At 37.5% G+C, this 19,226-nt stretch overlaps 2 protein-coding genes across 19 annotated transcripts in view; one reads left to right on the top strand and one right to left on the bottom strand.

Moving 5' to 3' along the window:
* The first annotated feature begins 71 nt into the window (after positions 1 to 71).
* NSUN6 (NOP2/Sun RNA methyltransferase 6) lies at positions 72 to 6,604 on the top strand. Its single transcript, XM_039550047.1, has 3 exons — positions 72 to 930; positions 1,744 to 1,869; positions 5,012 to 6,604. Exons 1-3 carry the CDS (start codon positions 844 to 846, stop codon positions 5,243 to 5,245), a joined length of 447 nt encoding a protein of 148 aa, XP_039405981.1. The 5' UTR covers positions 72 to 843; the 3' UTR covers positions 5,246 to 6,604.
* Positions 6,605 to 9,702: 3,098 nt separating this feature from the next.
* CACNB2 (calcium voltage-gated channel auxiliary subunit beta 2) overlaps positions 9,703 to 19,226 on the bottom strand; it is a 245,920-nt gene continuing 236,396 nt past the window's right edge. For 10 of the 18 annotated variants that reach the window (XM_039550033.1, XM_039550028.1, XM_039550036.1 and 7 more), the window contains 2 exons: positions 18,064 to 18,249; positions 9,703 to 13,364 (listed from right to left, as the gene is read on the bottom strand). In XM_039550033.1, the coding sequence (XP_039405967.1) occupies positions 12,873 to 13,364; positions 18,064 to 18,249 (678 nt within the window). In that variant the 3' untranslated portion in view covers positions 9,703 to 12,872. Of the gene's footprint in view, positions 13,365 to 14,119; positions 14,165 to 16,584; positions 16,630 to 18,063; positions 18,250 to 19,226 lie in introns of all 18 variants that reach the window. The other 8 variants (XM_039550029.1, XM_039550037.1, XM_039550031.1 and 5 more) reach the window with 5 other exon arrangements.

Below are 19,226 nucleotides of genomic sequence, written 5' to 3'. Positions count from 1 at the left end.
GATTCATTTTGTAGTGCAGGAGCAAACTAGGTATTAGTAGTTAATGCAGTGATAATACTGTATTGTTTGGCAGCAGTAGTACCTGGTGATGCTGAGCCAGACAATCTCCCTAGCACTGCAGAGATAGAAACTTCTGGGCTGTTGAGTCATTGGGGTACAGATTTAAGGCTAGGCTCTGCATATAGAACATATATATTGTCATCCTGGTAATAGTCAGAAGTTGTCCTGCTCTTCACAATCCTTGGTCACTGAATCGTTCTGCCATGGTGGCAGCATGTCTCACATTAGAACTTGCAGTAGTTCATGTTATTTTCTATAGCTACATATGCATCACAAGAAATAGTTATTATATAGACAGTCCAATTATTATAAGGCAATCTCAGTTATTGACTGCAGGTTTCTCCAGTAAAGGTTTGCACACTTCTGAGCTGACTGGGGTTCTTTACAGTCTGTATGTACAGCTCTGTACCTAGCACCTCTGACCAATCATATTTCAACTTTTTTCATTACTTTTTCATTTTACTTTCAAGTTATTAAATTAAGTTTTAAAAAAAAATGTTGCCTAAAGGGATCATTTTTCAGCTGACAGAACTTAAACTGTTTAGTTTTCTGGGGATGAAAACTACCACCAGCAGTGCTGAGACTTGTCTCTAGCTGAGACTGTCTATAGCGCATAAATGTTTTATGTCAAGGAAGACATAAGTAAGAGCTTGTCCTTATCTACAGTGAATTCTCAAGGAAGGAAACAGGCACATTTTACATTACTAACTGCTTTTTACAGAAGGACCCCCATTCTTACCAGAGTCATTTGATCGAATTCTTCTTGATGCTCCATGTAGTGGGATGGGACAGAGACCAAACATGGCTTATTCCTCAACTTTAAAGGAAGTGACCTCTTATCAGCCACTACAGCGCAAGCTTTTCACTGTGGTATGTATTAAACATTGAGTAGGTAAGCTAAATTGAACATAAATGTTTTTGCAGCATAAAACTTATCCAAAAAATGGTGCCTCATTTTCCCTACTTTTTCAGCAGCCAGGAAGTATTAGGGTCCTGTTAACCTCTCAGCTCCACCAGATCTGTTGCTAGGTGAAGCCAGTTCACTGAAGCATGGGAAAGGTATATGTAATCCATAGTAAATAAAAACCTCAGTGTTTTTTCAATTCCCTCAGTTTTATCAGTTTTACTTTATAATAATCCCAAGGGTCTAAGTTAGAGCAGGTGACTTAGGAGCATGCTAAGGAGTGTGCTTGGGCTGATGCTGAAAGATAAGATGAAACTTGTCAAAATCTGAATGATACATATTCAAAGTGAATGACAGCTTGAAAAGCAGCATAGATACAGCTTCCATGCCAAATATATGGAAACAATTGACATCTAATATAACTGACATAAGTATTGTGTAGCCAGGGTTGGCAGCAGGTGGTGAAAACAGATCTAATCTGTCTGGGATATGCAGAGCTGTACAAATAACAAATCTTACAAGGTGAATCATCTCAATGACATTAATAAACTGCATGAGCTATAATACCTATTTGGAAAGAAGAATCTTTCTAATCCATGTTATCCTTTGCTGTATTCCCTGAGAGGAATTAGTATCTTAATGCCTAACTTAGAAAGGTTTGAGGTTAATTAAGTGTTCAGTTTTAATATTCTAGGTACATGGTCTATTAGTTAATGTTGCTTAATATGAAAGTTTTAAATTTAAAAATAAGCTGAACTATTGTTTATTTCTCCCTGCAGGCAGTGAAGTTGCTGAAGCCAGGAGGTGTTTTAGTATATAGTACATGTACAATTACACTTGCTGAAAATGAGGAGCAAGTTGCTTGGGCCCTGAAAACTTTTCCATGCCTCCACCTTCATCCACAGGTAATACTATTTTCAGAGTATTTCACACAATCTAGTGAGCTATTTTGGAACCGTAAAGTTACACAGTATATTTACTATCAATACATCTTTTTTCACCTTGGACAGTTTTAACTGGTGTGCATAGAAATAACAGAAGGATTTCTGAGGCTTTTTTAAAGTCTATTTTTTGTGCTTAATTGAGCTTTATTTAGGAATCATTAAGTAGTTTCCCACTGTGTATAGTGGGTTTTTTTGATTTGTACAACAGTCTTTTAAAACACAACAGGGACAAAAGATAGGTCAGACAGGTTAAAATTTCTCTTGCAATTTCTTTAATTCATATATTTTATTCTCTTCTTTTGCACATTCACAGGAGAGGTGAATTTTTTTTTTCACGAATGCCACTGAAGTCATGAAGACTTGCATATAAAGTATGGGACATAAATGAAAATAAATTTGTGTTTCAAGGAAGGAGGATTTTATATGTATGGGAGCTATTTTTGCTTTATTTAAAAGGAATGCAGGAAAGAAATTATTTCAGGCTCAGTGTCCCAAGACTGTACCTTGTCTTTTTTGGAGTCAGTGTCTACCATTTAGATGTCTGGGAGGAGGTAATATATAGGGAGATACTAGAATTTTTTTACCTATGCTGCCTACAGTTTATACAATTCAGAAATATCTGTTACCTTTATTAGTACTTCAGGGGGGTTCATCATCAGACCACACATGTCCCACTTCCTCTTTGATGATGTGACGAGCTGGGTGGGGTAGTTGTTTATCATCATGTCTTTGAGGAAAAGTCTAACTCTGATACCTGGTTAGCTTACATACTGTGTGATGACTTGTACCTTTCTTAAGAAGCTTAAATGAATCTTTAACTGAAATTAAAAAATATATACAACAGCTGTACAATGAGAAATTAATATGACAGCTGCTAAAGATTTAACAGAACTGAAGCTCTTTATCAAAGCTTTTTATGGTCTGTTCTTCTGTCTGTTTTCTCACCATCCATTCACTAAGAATTTTTCAACTAAGACATTTCAACTGAGATTATACATTTAACTAACAGCATAAAAAATTCTCCTTGATAGAATGACAAAGCAAAGCACAAGCCTTATTAACGCAAGTGCAAGATTAATCTTGCTTAATGGACTTTCTCTCACCAGTAGTATCAGTCTTAATAAAGCACTCTTTTTCACACACAGATGCCATATCTGTAAAAATTAATCTTTTATGTATAGTATATTTTAAATGAGACGACATTGAATTGTTTACCCACATATAAATTGTAATGCCTTATAACCAGTTCCCCACTAGTGTAAACTAAGGGGATCTTTTCCAATGAACAGAAGACAGGAGTCTAGGGTCTACTTACCTCATGTTCCTTTATGTATTTATTTCCCAGATTCTTTAGTCTCAGTGGACACCTCCTTTTTTATCCAGTCCACTGTTTCCCAGTTTCTCAGTTTGGCAACAGATCCTGGAATCACATGGGGTAATGTGGGCAAGGAAAAAACAGGAGATGGAGCCATAGGCGTTCTTGTAGGTGGAGGTTACCACATGGCAGCTGCTCCTTTGTGCAGACTTCCTCTTAGGAGTTTACACAGGAGATAGTGTGGATCAGCTTAAATGCAGTAACTTAACTGGAAGGAAAAATGAAAAGGTAGAGGAAAACACTGGTCTGCCTTCAAGCAAGTTACTTGAACACGTGGAATACTGTTTCCTCTAGACTTTACCTTTCCCTTCTTCTATTACATGGAGTTGCTATCCTTGTCTCCCTTTGTATATCATTTTTCTCTCAGTTTGCAATAGACATCTTTGTTTGTCTTTTACCGCGAAAGCACTGAAATCATGCTGAGGGAAAGGAAGAATCAGTCTGCAGCCCCTTGGCTGCCCAGCTCTCCAGCATGCAGTACGTGGTTAGCAGCTAACTCGCATCATGTGCTGACTGGGTGAGCTCATGTGTTAGCAAAGTGTGATGGCTGAAAAAATGCTCTGCTGTAGGCTGCATTATGGACTACATTAGACTAGATTGACAAAGGAGATCTATTTTTGATACTGCAGTGCCAGCTTTTGCACACTTTGTTCTGTCTCCTTACTGAATGCATTGAAAGAACAATCCAGCTAAGAATTAAATTTTTTCCTAGGAATTAGTATTAAATAAGAAGCAGTCAAGGTTACTCTCAAGAAATACTGAGAAAAGGGCTGGGATTTTAAGTCCTTCTCCTCTCGAGGATTTTGAAGCCAGATTTCATCTCCTGAAATTTTTCCTGTCTTTTATTCTCTGCCTCATAGACATGCACACGTAACAGTAGTCCCGTTTACCTGTTATTCTTACTACATGGCTAGAAAATTCGAAGTTATATTTTTTCTGCTGCATCATGTGCCAAAATGATGCCTCTTCAGGCAGTAAAGTATTTTGGCCTGGGGCTTTTACTCTCTCCAGTTGAAGTTTTTACTGTGAAGAATCCAGGTATTTTAGCTTGGACATTAGGAAGAAGTTCTCCACAGAAAGGGTGATAGGGCATTGGAATGGGCTGCCCAGGGAGGTGGTGGAGTCTCAATCCCTATGGGTGTTTAAGAGCAGACTGGATGGCACTTGGTGCCATGGCTCAGTTGACAAGGTGGTGTTAGGTCACAGGCTGGACTTGATGATCTCCAAGGTCTTTTCCAACCTAGCTGATTCTGGGATTCTACTACTGTTACTGAGGATATTGGTAATGGGCTAAGGAGTCGCTATTTTTGACTTAACTCACAGCTGTGAAGTCAGTACACAGAAGTGCTGCATCATTTAGAAGTGGCAACCTAAACCCTTTAGACCAGCTGTCTGGTGGTAACTGCTTTCTTGTGATGTTTCAGCCCTTGGAGTAATGAGTTGTTTTAGACCCATCCTCAACAAGTGCTCTAAACTACTGAGAAAAAGTGGATGAGGGGCATCACCACCTCCTCAAAATACTTTGAATCTTGTATATATGTTTGTATACTATTGGCCACATGAAGCAAGAGAAGAAGCCACATCACTTCTGAATCTCCTGGTGTGAATGATATAAATGTAGCTTGTCCATGTTGTTAGATAGCTCTGCATATACTCAGCAGAATACATTTAGGGCATTTAAGAACTTTAAGAGATGCAATAATTTGCTTTTCTTTCTTACTTGAACAGGAACCTCACATTGGAGGAGAAGGCATGAAGGGAGCTGGACTGTCACTTGATCAGTTGAAGCTGCTGCAGAGATTTGATCCATCTGCTGTGACATTGCAAGGAATGGATATTAATTCTTTGCAAGATTCCAGAGAAGATGACCTGATTTCATTGGCAAATAAGGACTGTATAGGATTTTTCATTGCAAAATTTATTAAATCAAACAGTAAATACGGATTTGGGAATGCAACCTGAAAAAATACCTCAGTGAGTCTAAGAACAGTTCAGACGTGAAGTGCCTTTCTTCCTGCTGCAATGTTACCAAGCCAACGGGCTGACGGCAGGGTTGCTATGGCAGCACTGAGATCTGCCAGCTGTTCTGATGGGAAAGAGCCACAGGTTGCAGCAGAAAAGTCATGGTTGGGGGAAGGGCAGTATCATTTTTAAGTTTCTCTCTGCTTTGTATTTACAGCAGGTCAGTGCCTGAATGACAACTATGTTCACTCATACTGCTGTCTGTTCTGCTTTTTTCTTACCTGGTGCAGCAAACGTAGGAAGGGGATATAAGCTGCTTCACAAAATGCAAACATAAATAAAATAGATGGGAACTACTACAATGAATTTTGGAAAGGGTAGTTTCTATGGAGGTTTACCAGTAGTTAGTTTACTTAAATAGTGCTTCTCAAAACATTTTACAAAGAACTGTTTTATAAATTGATACTTAGAACCTCATTTCTCTTTTATTTTAATACAAGCAAGAGTCTCTGTACACATAATATATACACAAAATACGATTAGGCTTTGTAGCATGTCTTTTATAGCAGCATGAATATATTAAACCATCTCACTCTGGGAATGTAAATAAATAGTGTTTCAACATCAAACTTCCCATGCATAAACTGTATTGGTTCTGAAATAGCCTATTGGACTGGCTGACAAGTGACAGTTTTAAAATCAAACATTTGTAACAGAAGGGGCTACAGTTGTGATTAATATATCAAAAGACAGAAAACAATGCATAATACCATCTGAAGTGTTGCAAATCACCTTTCAAACAACTAAGAATGTTAATTCTTTATTGGTTAGAAAGCATCACCAGCTATAATCATATGAAAATTGAAACTGGGGAAGCATGCTAATGAGAACTGCCTTAGTACATTGCTCAAAGTTTAAATAACCTAAATTTCTTAACGATGTTAGATGTGTTGAAAACTCTGCTTCAGTTCCAGTTTGAACAGTATTCTCAGTCCTGCTGGAACTGGCAATAGCACTAAAATTAGAAGGAAAGCTAAGTACAATGGAAAGAACAGAAACCGACATCTGTGTGTGTTTGATGTTTTCCTCTCACTCATCAATTTCCAGTTTTAAGAAGCATTATCTGAAAAACGTCTGTCTTTTCACAAAAAGCTATTTGGTTGGATTAAAAAGAGCAATAGTTTGTTTATCATTTGTCTTTCTGTCAGAAGTGCTTTTTGTATTTGCTTGCAATCAAAACAGTCTATACAGTTCTCTTTCTCAGTAGCCTGGTTGTTTCCTTGTATTTTCCATAAATGTTTTGATACCGTATGTTTTCTACTGCTCTTAAATAAAAACCAAATGTTTCTTCTGTCCTGCCAAGGTTGACTGGTACATCCATGTAAGGCCTATACTAGCAGGATAGGAAAATGGAATTCTTGTCTACTACTTCTCTACTTTTGTTGGTCATTCTTTGCCATTAAAGACAACATGTCTAAAGAACCTTTAAAGTAATTTCGTTTCATCAGTAGTAGGTGAGATACCCTATTCAGAATCATGAAGGTTCATACTATAGTCTTTCTAGTCTAAATATGGCTAAAATAATTACCTGGTAACAAAAGGGATTATCTTTTAAGTACATGTTGAAATCTTTAACTCAGTGCTAGTAAAAAAGCATTTTCTTTTTTGCAGAATACAGAAATTTTGTAAACATTAATCAGCACACATAAACTATATACTGAAGTTTCTGTATTCATATAAAGTAAGGAACTTTACCTCCAGTTTCAGAAGCAGGATTTGTGCAATGCTGAATTTGAAAGAATTAAGATTGCTGAATTTTTAGTGGAGTATTTGTTGAGACTTCCCCCAATTTCTTTAGTTTTGGATGATAGGTTTTTTAAGAAGGTGACTTCACTTGATTTTTATGAGAAATTTCTTAGGGGTGGGAAGAAAAAGTAACTAACTTGTAGTTAATTCCAGTGTAATTGCAGAGCAGACTTCACCTAAAAAAATTACTTTTGCTATTAGGGTTGTTTCTGCGAAAGTCAACTGCTAGCCTTAAAAGAGCACTCAGGATATTGAAGGGATGGGCCTCAGCTGTTCCCCGAGGGCCCTGTCTCTGCTGGTAATGACTTCTCCATCAGGCAGGTCAGAGCAGAAACTCAGTTAAGATGCTTCCATCGCTTGAAGAAGCCACCATCCTTTCTCTGACCATAGGTGTGGCTAAGTTAGATGACTAAGATTGGATGGATGCCTTTTTTTTTCTTTTCACAGTCTTACTGTGACTTTAACTAGAAATGGTAGGAATACTTTCTCATTGACACAGTTCTGATGTATGGTGTATATCTGTTTTAAACATATCATACAATTACTTTCCTGATTATCTTTACACACTGAATCATTGTGCTTCACCAGTTGATGCTAAAGCACAATGGAATATATTTATTTATTTTTATATATATGAGATATTATATATTAAATTTAAAAAGTTACTGTCATTATAATGAAAGATTAACCCTACAAAATAGATAGATTAGGCATGCAAACAGATCCTGTCTTTAAGAAAGTCTGAAAAGAAGTTTTCTCTATTTGCAGAAACAGTGATTAGTAATAGTGCCAAATCTAAAGATCTATCTTGGTCAGTATAAAGATACTAAAATAGGCAGCCTCATATATTATGAAATTATGATACAGCTTTTTCTTGTTTCAGTGTCACAGAATGCACCAATTTTTTTGGATCACATATGCTTTTTAAGGAATGGGCTGGTGAAGGTGATCAATCAAGAAATTACTTTAGAGTGGGTAGTTTAAAATATAAAGAACTTTGTTTTTATGTTTGATTGTTCATGAATAAAAAGTCTATGAGCAAATCCAATTTTGTCCTGCTAGAATTCATTGCAGAGTAGGTATGCATGATAGATAAAAGTGGCAAGAATAAAGAAATGAGAATATGGATGAGTTAGAGGAACCTGCTTAATCTCTATTATATCTGATATAAACCTTTTCTGGGGCTGCGTAGGAATACATTTCTAGGGTGGTAAGTTATAAAAAGAAACTTACAAAACTACTGTAAGCTCATATGTAAAAGTTTGTTATATAAAAGTGGGGAAATAAATTACAGACAAATTGCCAAGCAATAAAATTGATTGAATAACATTTGATTAAAAACATTCACAGTAAAAATGGCATCCACATATTTTACAGATGATAGAAGAACTAAGATTTTGGTGAAAAATCTGCAATAAAGTATAAGTAAATGTACACCAGAAACGTTATATTACACTCTGAAAAATAATTTCTCTGTTTAGACTTTGTAATCAAGTTTTTTGCAATGTGCTCAATTTTTATGGATGGAATAGAATTAAAGTCCAAAACATTTGGGCAATAGCTTTCAGCCTGATGTGTTAAAGCAAACAGAGGTCAAATGCAACCACAAATCAAAATAAATTTTGAAGAGGCTTTAGTAACTAACAAACACAGGAGGTGGTTTACACCAACTCTTTTCCTTTGAATAGACATTGATTAAAAGCAGTCAGACCACTCACTTCATTCCAGCTGAGGGAATGATAATGGACCCCATTAAAACCTTTGCCCATGTCACAGAATGTGAGTACTTTACTAACCAACAGAGCTTAAAAATGGTAATTGCTAACAGATTCATAAAAGACTTAAGTATTAAGGGGCAGGTATTAGACCTGGGCAGGAACTGCGTGTAGGATGAGTAACCAGGTATGCAGAGAGAGGTAAAAATGGGTGTCTCCCTTTAGTCAGGATTTAGTGAGTGGAATTTAATTTCCTTATCCTCCATTTATAATAAGGGCTATAGGTTAAGAGTATACAGATTTCTGTGGAAAGAGGTGCTCCACTGAATTCTTTGTGGCTTTAAAACTGATCTTCATTAAATAGGTCCAGAGCCTTAGGAGAAACTATGTATTTGATTTTATTCCTTGAGAAGCAAAAATTACGGAACTCTTTTCAAATTCTGATCTCCTGATGCCAGACACAGAATATGAATTCATGAGCATTCTAGAAGAATTCTTTCAATTCTAGGCAGTAATTTATGGATCAATTTAATAAAAATAGTTTCTTTCAGCTCATAACTCATCCCGATGCTGCCTTTGTGCACAAACCTGTTTGCTTAATCCTCCCCAGTGTCCTGTCCCTTAGCAGCTCTGAGACTTTTACTGTCACCTCCTTCCAGGCCCTCCTTGAGAATTCTTTCTTCCATGACATCTGTGTAACACTAAACAACTGGTAAAGGATAGACTAAGGCTACTCACCACTGATGTATATTCATTTGAAAAAACACACAAAAATAAGGTCAACATCTAACATATACATGCAGATTTTGAAATGCATCCCATTCCTTCCATATACTGAAATTCTTTAGAAAAATACAAGTTGAGCTGCCAAGACTTCCATATCACTTAACTATTTTATCTTCCTCCCTTTCCTTAGGTTTCACTGGTTTTATTATCTTTTTTAGCTCATTTGAATGGAAATTTTACAGGTTGTTTTGTACCATACATCCATAAGACTCTGGAGCTCACTGGGACCTCCACAATTTCTCAAAATCCCTGAAACCAGATACAGAAATACGAACGCATTAGTATCCTAATGCAACCAAAAATATTAAACTTTCTATTGGCAAAAGTTTGCAAAGACATTTCATCACAATAATCTTTGATATGTCCTCCACTTGGAGTTTTTTAAAGCTTCTTATTGACATAACTCTGTTAAACTGCTTTTCAAAGTAGTGCTCAGCAGGCAGGTGGTATTGTGCAATATGTGTAGTACAAGCTCACATTACAAATGATTTGTCACTCTTCAAACAGAAACTGAAAAAAAGCAGCAAGGCTAATAAAACCTATTTAGTGAGTCTGCCTAAGAAATACACGTTTGTTAGTATGTTGTCTATACATAAATAGCAGCACTATATAAAACACGTTTCTATGACCAGATGGATTTGGATTTGTCTGGTTTTTTGTGATGTTTGTACTCCATGAGTCAATATATAGGCCATACTTAAATACTAGGGCTTGGACTATGCACTTTTTCTCATTTATTTGTCTATACACAATTACCTATGCCATAGTTTTCATATACTACTCAGTGCTTTGAAATTCTGCCAATATTCCTTAAAAAATACTTTAAGAAAGCTGAAAAATAAACACTCTCTGGAGCAAAAGTAAAAAAAAAACCCACACAAACAAAGCAAAAACTCCCAAGATGCAACCAAAGACCCAACAAAAAAAAAGGAACAAAATATTCAAGGTATTGAAGTGGAATCACTTCTTAGAGGACATAGCTGTTATGAGTGCAGGGAGCAACAGCATTTACTGCAGCTGGTAAATTAGTTAAAGCCAGGCTATACAGAGCAAGACAATATAACTTTCTTCCCACTTACATGTGATCTGATATGATTCAAACAACAGTCTTTTAATTTCATTTTTTACAGATACCCTGAAAATTCTCTTGTATCAAAAGCCACTGTTTATGTACTCTTTTATATCCATTTAGTAGTACAACGTATCTACTTACCTACTCTTCCTTTCTCTACAAAGCCATTTAGTGATGTTTAGAAAAATATGAGAATTTTATTTCTAGAAAAATAACCTTTTTTCTTGTGTTCCCCACAGTTCATGCTTTGAGCCAAAACCTACCCTTCAATAACGACAACAGTCAGCAGCACTGGGAGGAAAGCCAGATAACTGACAGCAGAATTTCCCACTCTTAGGTTGTTGTAAAAATGCTTATAAAGCATCAGGGAGAAGGGTAGGAGAGGAAGGACAGAGAATGTTTAAGGGAGCTTCTTGGATGCTGGGCTAGGAGATTGGAGAAAGCATGCACCTGCCATGTATCTTATCCATTTCACTAAAATGATATTCAAAATCAGGCAATGCTGATATCCCATAATTGAAATAATAAATAAAAAGAACTTCCAGCTAAACTAATTCTTATCACACTACAGTCTTTATATAATGTGCTATTTACAAGGAAATACAAAAAGTATTTCATTCATACAAGTACTACAAAGACTACATGTGATGCAGAACAGCTTTTACACTAGGCAAGGGTATGGAACCTGGAGTCAAAAATAATAGTGAATTTCCCCCCACTTACCAGTGCAACAGGTGTTCAGTGCAAAACAAACTGTGTTCACTCCCTTTGATTTCAATGCATTTTCCCTAGAAAGCTCCTAACAGAGTCACTGTAATTTTTCTATGCTCTTATCAGCAGAACAACAGCTTAGGTGAAGGAAAAACAGTGAGCTGGCTGCAGAGTGGGAATGCAGAGAATTGGCAAGTGTAGAAAAAGTGGAGAAGCTACAAAAATTTATTTTCCAACAAAATAACTCTCCACAAGCTGTGTAAACTTTTCTTACTAAAACAAATACTCTAAAACACAAAGATTTTACATTTCCAGTGAAACTCACAGTAACATTTGCCTGTTTTTACTCTCCTGAAGTCTCAACATAAGAGCCAGCAGATTTATGCTTTCCCAATTACCTGGGTCAGTAAATTCCCTCATATGCCCTGAATGCAATTTGGATTTTTAAATTAAAAGACAGAAGTAGAAATAGATTTGTTGGGCTTTTGAGTAACCTTTGTTTTCTTCAGTAGATTCTCACAGTTTGCTGCCTAACGCGCACACGCACACGAACGCCAATCCACCACCCACCCACTCACATACACACCTCCAACATGTGTGCTCTGTTTACTGACAGTAGAACAAAAATTAAGCTGTGCCCTTGCAATTTTGTGACCTGAACAGAGAAGAATAATTTATAGTGGTAAGTTCATTATCTTTACCATAACTTTAAAATGCAAAATTGGTTTGCAAGGACAGCATAAGAGTTACACCCGTTATCTCAAGCACTCATCCATATTTACAATAAGTATAAGCTTTCTGCTACAGAAGAAAAAGTATTTAGATTGAACACTGTTACAGATTTCCTAAGTGAGGCTAGTTCCAGTTGCCAGTAATTCAAAAGCAAATCTGCTGACTTGGCATTAGGACTCTAAAACAGTGTGATCAAACTTATATAGTAAGAAGGTGTCTGCAGAAATAACATTTATAAACTGTATATACAGTACACAGTACCAGTACATAGAAAATAGATTTTGACTCCATGATCCCCTGTGTGTAAGGCAAGACTGAATTCTGTCTTCATACGGAGACCACCAGAGGTACAAGCAACAGAGTGGTGCTTAAATCAATATGCAAATCAAGGTGCATCCAAATTAAAAATCAGAGCAGACAAAAAGTTTTAGATTCTTTTATGTGCTGATCCTGGCTTGCGGAATACATGGGAAGTTATTAAACATCAAATGTACCTTTTTTTTAAAAAACACTAACAACACCTTGATGGCAACAGATATTGTTCAAGTGGCAGCTACCAAAAACAGCTTGAAAAATGTCATAGTACAACATCAGGAGCTCTTCAGTTGTACTACACTAATTCATATAGCACTAACCAAAAAAATAAGTATATGAATATTCTATTTCATGCTATTGCTATGCAAGCAACAGCAATACAAATCAGCATACAGAAGGATACCATATGTTCTGCAAAGAAAACCCAAGATATTTTCAAGGGGCATTGTTACAAGACTTCAAAGAAACACAAGACTGCCAGAGGCAAAAGTTACTGACGGATGTAAACATCCCTGTTCCACTCTCCTGCATCGTTACGTTTTTTCGATATCACTTCCCCATCCTTGTCACAATATTGGTCCCTTGATTTATGACGGCTGCGCTGTTTGTTGCATTCATTGTGGTCCTGCTCGCGGCCTCTCTCCTTTGAGCGATGCCGGGATTCTCTGTGTCTGTGATCACTGATCCCATGGGACTCGTCTCTGTGATTATGATCCCTGTGAGAATCATAGTGGTCACCATGCTCATGTGAGTAGTCCTCCTTTGGCTCTACGTAAGCTGAATCTCTGCTGTCTTGTGTTTCTGAGTCAAAAGTTTCTTGCCTGTGAAGGCCTCTGCCACCACTGCGATGGTTGTGGTGTTGGCTGGAGGAAGAGCGGTGCTGGGATTTCTTGATGGGTTCCACCCGTGCTTCCTCTTCAATGTGGGAACCGCTGCGCTCAGGGACCGAGTGGTCATTCCTCTGGTCTCCTTGAGATCCCTGCTGCCAGAACCAGCAGTAAGGTCATGAGGTACACATTGAAAAATTTCCCCCACTATCAAATTCAACTAGAAAGTACCATGAAACCAATAAAATTTTAAGTACAAAACAATCCACTTTGAATCTAAACTAGGAAAAAAACCCATTAGTATTCAACTTTTACTGAAAATTCAGTATTATAATACAAACAATTCTTTTTACTCTCATCAGAATGTAGCGTGGCACTTGGGTGGCACCTTCTCATTTCTTGTGATGTTTTTGACTACTCCAGTTAGCAGTAATTGCCTCCACCCTCCAAAGAAAAAGAGAGCATGCAGAAACAGGACAAACTACAGAAATATTGAAGAGGAGATACCATGCCAGGAGAGGGCAGATATCAGTTAAGAGTTTACAGATGCGTGTCTGGAAACAGCTGCTATGGGAAAGTGATTTTAGAGGGCTGAGGAGGTGGATTCCAGCAAAGAACCAAAGTACAAAACCTTGGCTCTTTTAGAGTAACTTTTTTTTAAGGAAAAAAAATGCAAGTGAATCTGGCATGAATAAAGTTTGTATTATGATACTAAATAGTATCACTGACCGTCTGTTTTCTCAGCAATAATTTCATTTCTTCTTGGTAATGAAAACCTAAACATTGACCTCATAATTTTAAGAGCTCAAGAATAGAGCCCATTGCCAAGAAAAGCAGGAGGAGAGTGATATTTTCACATACAAAATTTCCTAACACACCACTGCTATTAAAAGACCAAAATAAAAATTACCAGGTAATAAACCTACTCTTCACCCGCATAAATGCTTTGAAATCACTGCAAAATGAACAAGTGGCATTATTTAACTCATTTGGGGGTTTCATTACATTAACCTGCTTTTATTGCCAAACTGCAGCCAAAAACTTTTCAAGCTTAATTGCAAAAATTTAAATAATTAATACTGAAATTGAAATATACTTCTCACATGAGGTAAAGAATGTCACGACAAAATCATCTCTGCTGCCACAAAATTAATGTAGATTTTACCAGAGTTATATAGGCATTTGTTTGTGAGACTGTTCTGAATTTAACAAAGTTAGTCTTAAGTTTGCCCTTCTATGTGCAGAGTTGTCTAAAAATAAGGATTGCCTCCAGGTCAGCTCAGGACGTATCTTCTTTCTGTCTTTCTATTTTGTGGAAAAGAGCTAGGGGAAGGAGGAAATTTTGTCCTTCAGCCACAGATCCTGGCAGGTGGGTTTCCTAGCAACCCAAAAAGTAAAATTCCAGGAAATTGGAATGGAAAATAATCTGTATTTAATCAGAAACTTATAAAAAGCGGCATGTTTCAAATCAGCAATTTGGTAAATTTAACAAATCCTAATTTTCTAAGACAACACTTTGTTACGTCAACTTCTGACAGACTAGCTGGGTTGCTCCATGTGTTCCTAATTTGAAACAAATGGCATAGATGAGAACAAGGTAACAGGAATAGCAGTCAAACTTCTTGTTTATTCTTGTTTTTGTGGTTCTCAAGATGATTCTGATTTGCCAGAGAGGAGTATAGTAACTGTAAACATGAACAGATCTGTTCAAGGCAAAATGAAATGACTCAACAGAGGTGAATTGTAAATGAAATCGAGTGAAAAGCGAAAGAGTGCAAAGCAACACCTGCTTTGGATGTGTAAACACAACTTTTATCAGTTCATCACCATGACTGGTTTTGAGGCACTTAGACATGGTATACATGTGAAACCCTATAATTCTCATGTGGTCAAATGCCACAAATGCATGTACCTTTATATAATAATGACTAATAAAATCTGTCATTGATGTGGTTTGAGACCAAATGCAAAATTTGAACCTGCTTTGAACACAGTGCTACTTTTACAAGCTCGGATGCGTCTTCTCTGCTATGATGAGCACATGTGAAGGAGCACAATGAATAAATTTAGAACCAATACTTGCAATTTCAGAATAGGGCTGTTGGGATTTATAGGCAAATTCATTGACAGTAACTTTCCTTAAATATTACAGGGACACCAAACAGCTAATGTCTGAATCTGGATTAGATTTTGAATTTTGAATTTATGAATGCAGCTTTTTGATTCATAACCAAATTTGGGCTTTGATTTGGAATAGATTCTGCAGTGCAGGAATTTTATGGTCCAATCTCATAAGGTTTTTTGTCTAAAATAGAGAAAGTTTGAGATAATCCTATTTCAGTACTCAGTTTGTACTTTCAAAGAAGTAGGGGTTCTTGGAATGAAGTTTAAACAGTGTTGAAAGAGGAGAGAGAAGCCTTTGCCCTCTGAGTGAATTTGCCTTGCTCCCTATTTCCAGTGGTCCCTGATCACCTGCACCATATGTGTGTGAGGTGGCTCCAGTCCTTTTGGAATTAGCCAACTATTTCCATACAAGTTTGTTCCAAAGCTCTCCCTCAGACAGACAGGAGGTGTAAGGTCTTTGCCGATTTCATTTCAAACCATCCCAGGAGGCCTCACGCCTTTAAGCACCTCGTGCCATGCAACGCACACAGGCAGCATCATGCTGTAAAAATGCCACTCTGGCAGCTGGAAACACAAATCCCTCCTTACAATACACTCTGGGGACTAAAAAACCACAAACCCCAAATATGTTTCATGGCAAAGGGGCACTGCATTGGCCCCAGGGGAGGATGACTCCAATGCTCTGCAGGGCGGGCGTGGCTCCCCCAGGCCAAACAGCTGGTGGCTTGGCTTTTCCCTGCAGAGCAGCCCGGAAAAACAGCAGAGGCATAGACTTTAAATTCTCTAAACACAGGCTCTTAACACTGTTGAAAGAATGGGTTCAGCCACCATGATTAAAAAACAGACCCGCTCTGTGCCAAGGCAGTGACAGGCTCAGGTTTGAGATGTCAGCTGAACATTTATCGTAGGAAAATGAAACCAAAGGAATGTAAAACTTTTATGTTCCATAAGAGATCCCCACTGATTCACACTTCTGTATTAGTAGACCTACAAACAAACTGTGAAACTGCAAATACACTCTCATTTTTAGTCCTTAAATAAAAATCTGTTAGTTTGTAAGGAGACAGCACAGCATTCAGAAAAGTGTTATTAAAACTGCATAGATCCTCCAGAGAATGTGGTTAATACAATGAGTATGTGAGTTCTAAATCCACACCCAAAAAGCATAAAAAACTTGAGCAAAATAATTTAAAAGTCTACAAAGCAAAGTTTATCTAGCAAGGCTGCACACAACAATACTGAATTTCATACTCAGAAATTCTTCCAGCTCACAATTTTTTTCAAGGTGTTTCAGCTCTGAGGACAGAAAAAAAGGCAGAAATGAGCTATAGCTTACAGTCTCTTTTCTTGCAATTGTGTCTGAAAGCAAGAGAAGGAGATACCCTTCGAGATGGCTAAAGAAATTATTCTTGTTAAAGAACAAACCTGTCAAGTCTGTGGTTTTCTAATGAGAACTAAATTACTTGACACAAAAACACTGTTTTGCAAAACAATAACAAAGATTACTTTTTTGCATTTTAATTTAGGGGCAGATCCATTTTTTTTGATTTGATTTTCTAAGAGGAGGTGTTTTTCTTAGCCAGAGTTATGAATTGTAATTTGCATATGGATATAACTTATGGGCATATATGGAACTTAGGTAGAAATTTAGATGTGGTGAGCCATTATTTGATCTGGGACAGAAGTATTTTAACCCCTTCTGTTATCTTCTCAGCCTCAAGGCATCACTCACTACTTATAATGAAGTATCATCTTGAAACACTTCATTTCATATCATGCAACACATATCCAAAGGAAAGCATCTCCTTATGCAGAACACCTCAATAAAATTATACAACCCAAAAGTCGAAGGAGAATAGAGGGGACATAATATGCCCGTATCAACAGGTACATCAGTGCAGAGGCAGGAATAAAGCCTGCTTTTCCCAGCTCACTGGAGAACTGGAGAGTGTCCTCACTGTTCAGAAGATAGAGCCTCTCAAGGTCTTTCTGCACAAAGTGCAGTGCAGTGGGACTTGAATTTGACCTAGGAGTTCAGCTTGAAGGAAATCTGTACTTTTCACAGCAATGTCCAATGAATAAAAGAACAAAAGAAACACTGCAAGGGTCACTTTGACCTAGAATCTTCACTAATACAGTCAGTCATTCTCAACCTCTACAACTCTACAGCCTGTGGGAAGCTTGGAACAGATTTCCCTCCAACATTTGTGGATCTGGCCTGTACATAACCCAATTTGTCATGCAGGGCCTCTGGGGCTGGGATTTGCCTATTAGCAATAGTATGCCCATCAGTCAGAAAGTTACCAGAGGCTGGAATGTGCATAGTCTTAGTCTAGTTTTATTTCTCTGATTGGATTACATATGGCCAGCTATAAAAATGCTTGTGGCTGGTACAAATATTACTGGCACAGCGGTGTCCTGGGCACAATAAAACCTGAAGTATTCCACTTCACATCAACATATGTTTTCTGTCAGGCCAGCTTAGTCCTTGGAAACAAAACCAGCCCCCTAGTCAACACACAAACACATGCTACCATGAATACAATAGCAATAACAGTGACATGCTTGTATTTGCCTTTTATATGGAAAATGGGTGAATGTCTACTGGAAAAGCTTTTACTCTATCAACAGCAGTAAAACATATTCAGCGTATTCTAGTATCAGCCTAACACTGTGCTTTGGAAGGAGAAGTTGACAGAAGAAAAAGAAGAGATGGCATAAAAACTGTACCTGTAAATTAATATTTGGACCTGGGCTAATAGAAAGAGTGGCTGTTGCAAGTGTGCGAGTGAGAAGCTGGTTAGGAGGATTGCTGCTAGGTGGATGTGTGGCCTTCCAGTAGGCTTCCAGATAGTCAGCAAGGTGCTCACAAGCATCTTCAAGCTGGTTCTCATCAAGAATTACATCGAACATTTCCTGATAAAGGAAAGGTTTTAGTGAGAATAATCACCAGGTAAAGGGAGATCAGCTAGAGACAATGATCATGCTTTTCATTAATGAAAAATGAACCACATTTTTAGTACTTGTATTAAGATATTTTGCCTTTTTTTATTTGTGTTTGTTTTTCTGAATGCATTTGACACAAAAGACCGTAATCATAACTAGCACTAATGTTACACTTGCTAAAGCAAGGCCTTGTGACTTCCACATAGTAATGCACCAACAGTCAAAGAAGACGGGAAGAAGCAGCTTCAACAAATCTTAAATATACAGAAAGAAGGGATAAATATTGAAGAATTAACTATTGAAAAAAATGGAATGGCAAGAAAGGGAGTCAATCCCCCTATCTAGAATAACTAAGAGAAAACTAAGGCAAACTAAGACCAATAACTAAAACAGTAAGAATACAGATCATTCAGTTTCCAAGTGTCATACAAATATTAGGTAAGAGATTAGTCACACCGTCTAATTTTAGACTTCTAAAGTTAGGCGGTGAGTTTCATCTATTTCCTCCCTGGTCAGGGAGCAGAAGGCAGCTTTGAGGGCCTATGCAGGTCTCCAGCATTCTTCACTGACTTCCTGGAGACCTGAGCATCTCTTAACTGAGATGCTTGAACTGAAATGATAGAGGACATTCCCTTCACTCAGCTCCATAACTATGGCAAATTATATCTGCAACTGAACTGTACTCTCATCTTCTGGTTTCTCACCCATACTCTTGACAGCTGACTATGCAGGTAGCAATGCATGCCAGGTTTAAAACACAGTTGGGGTCTCATCACCTCCACTTCATAGGTGGAAATTGGGAGAATTTGCTTCAGTGCACATCTGAAGAAGAACTACAGAGCTGTCAGCTATGCAGTACCACTCAACTCTTTGCCAAAACCCTGACCAAGAACATCAACAGTGGTGGGCTGTGGTGACAGATGCCCCAGAGGAGCTACTCAAACCAC

Source organism: Corvus cornix, chromosome 2 (genome assembly GCF_000738735.6).
Source record: "Corvus cornix cornix isolate S_Up_H32 chromosome 2, ASM73873v5, whole genome shotgun sequence".
NCBI lineage: Eukaryota > Metazoa > Chordata > Aves > Passeriformes > Corvidae > Corvus > Corvus cornix.
Note: the sequence above shows the minus strand (reverse complement) of the source record. Positions and strands in the feature narration are given on the sequence as shown.

Bases quoted from the DNA above. Each gene is read 5' to 3' on its own strand.
- NSUN6 (XM_039550047.1), top strand. From the start codon at position 844: ATGGGACAGAGACCAAACATGGCTTATTCCTCAACTTTAAAGGAAGTG. The intron at 931-1,743 runs GTATGTATTAAA...TTCTCCCTGCAG, and splicing joins AGCGCAAGCTTTTCACTGTG to GCAGTGAAGTTGCTGAAGCC. The intron at 1,870-5,011 runs GTAATACTATTT...TTACTTGAACAG, and splicing joins GCCTCCACCTTCATCCACAG to GAACCTCACATTGGAGGAGA.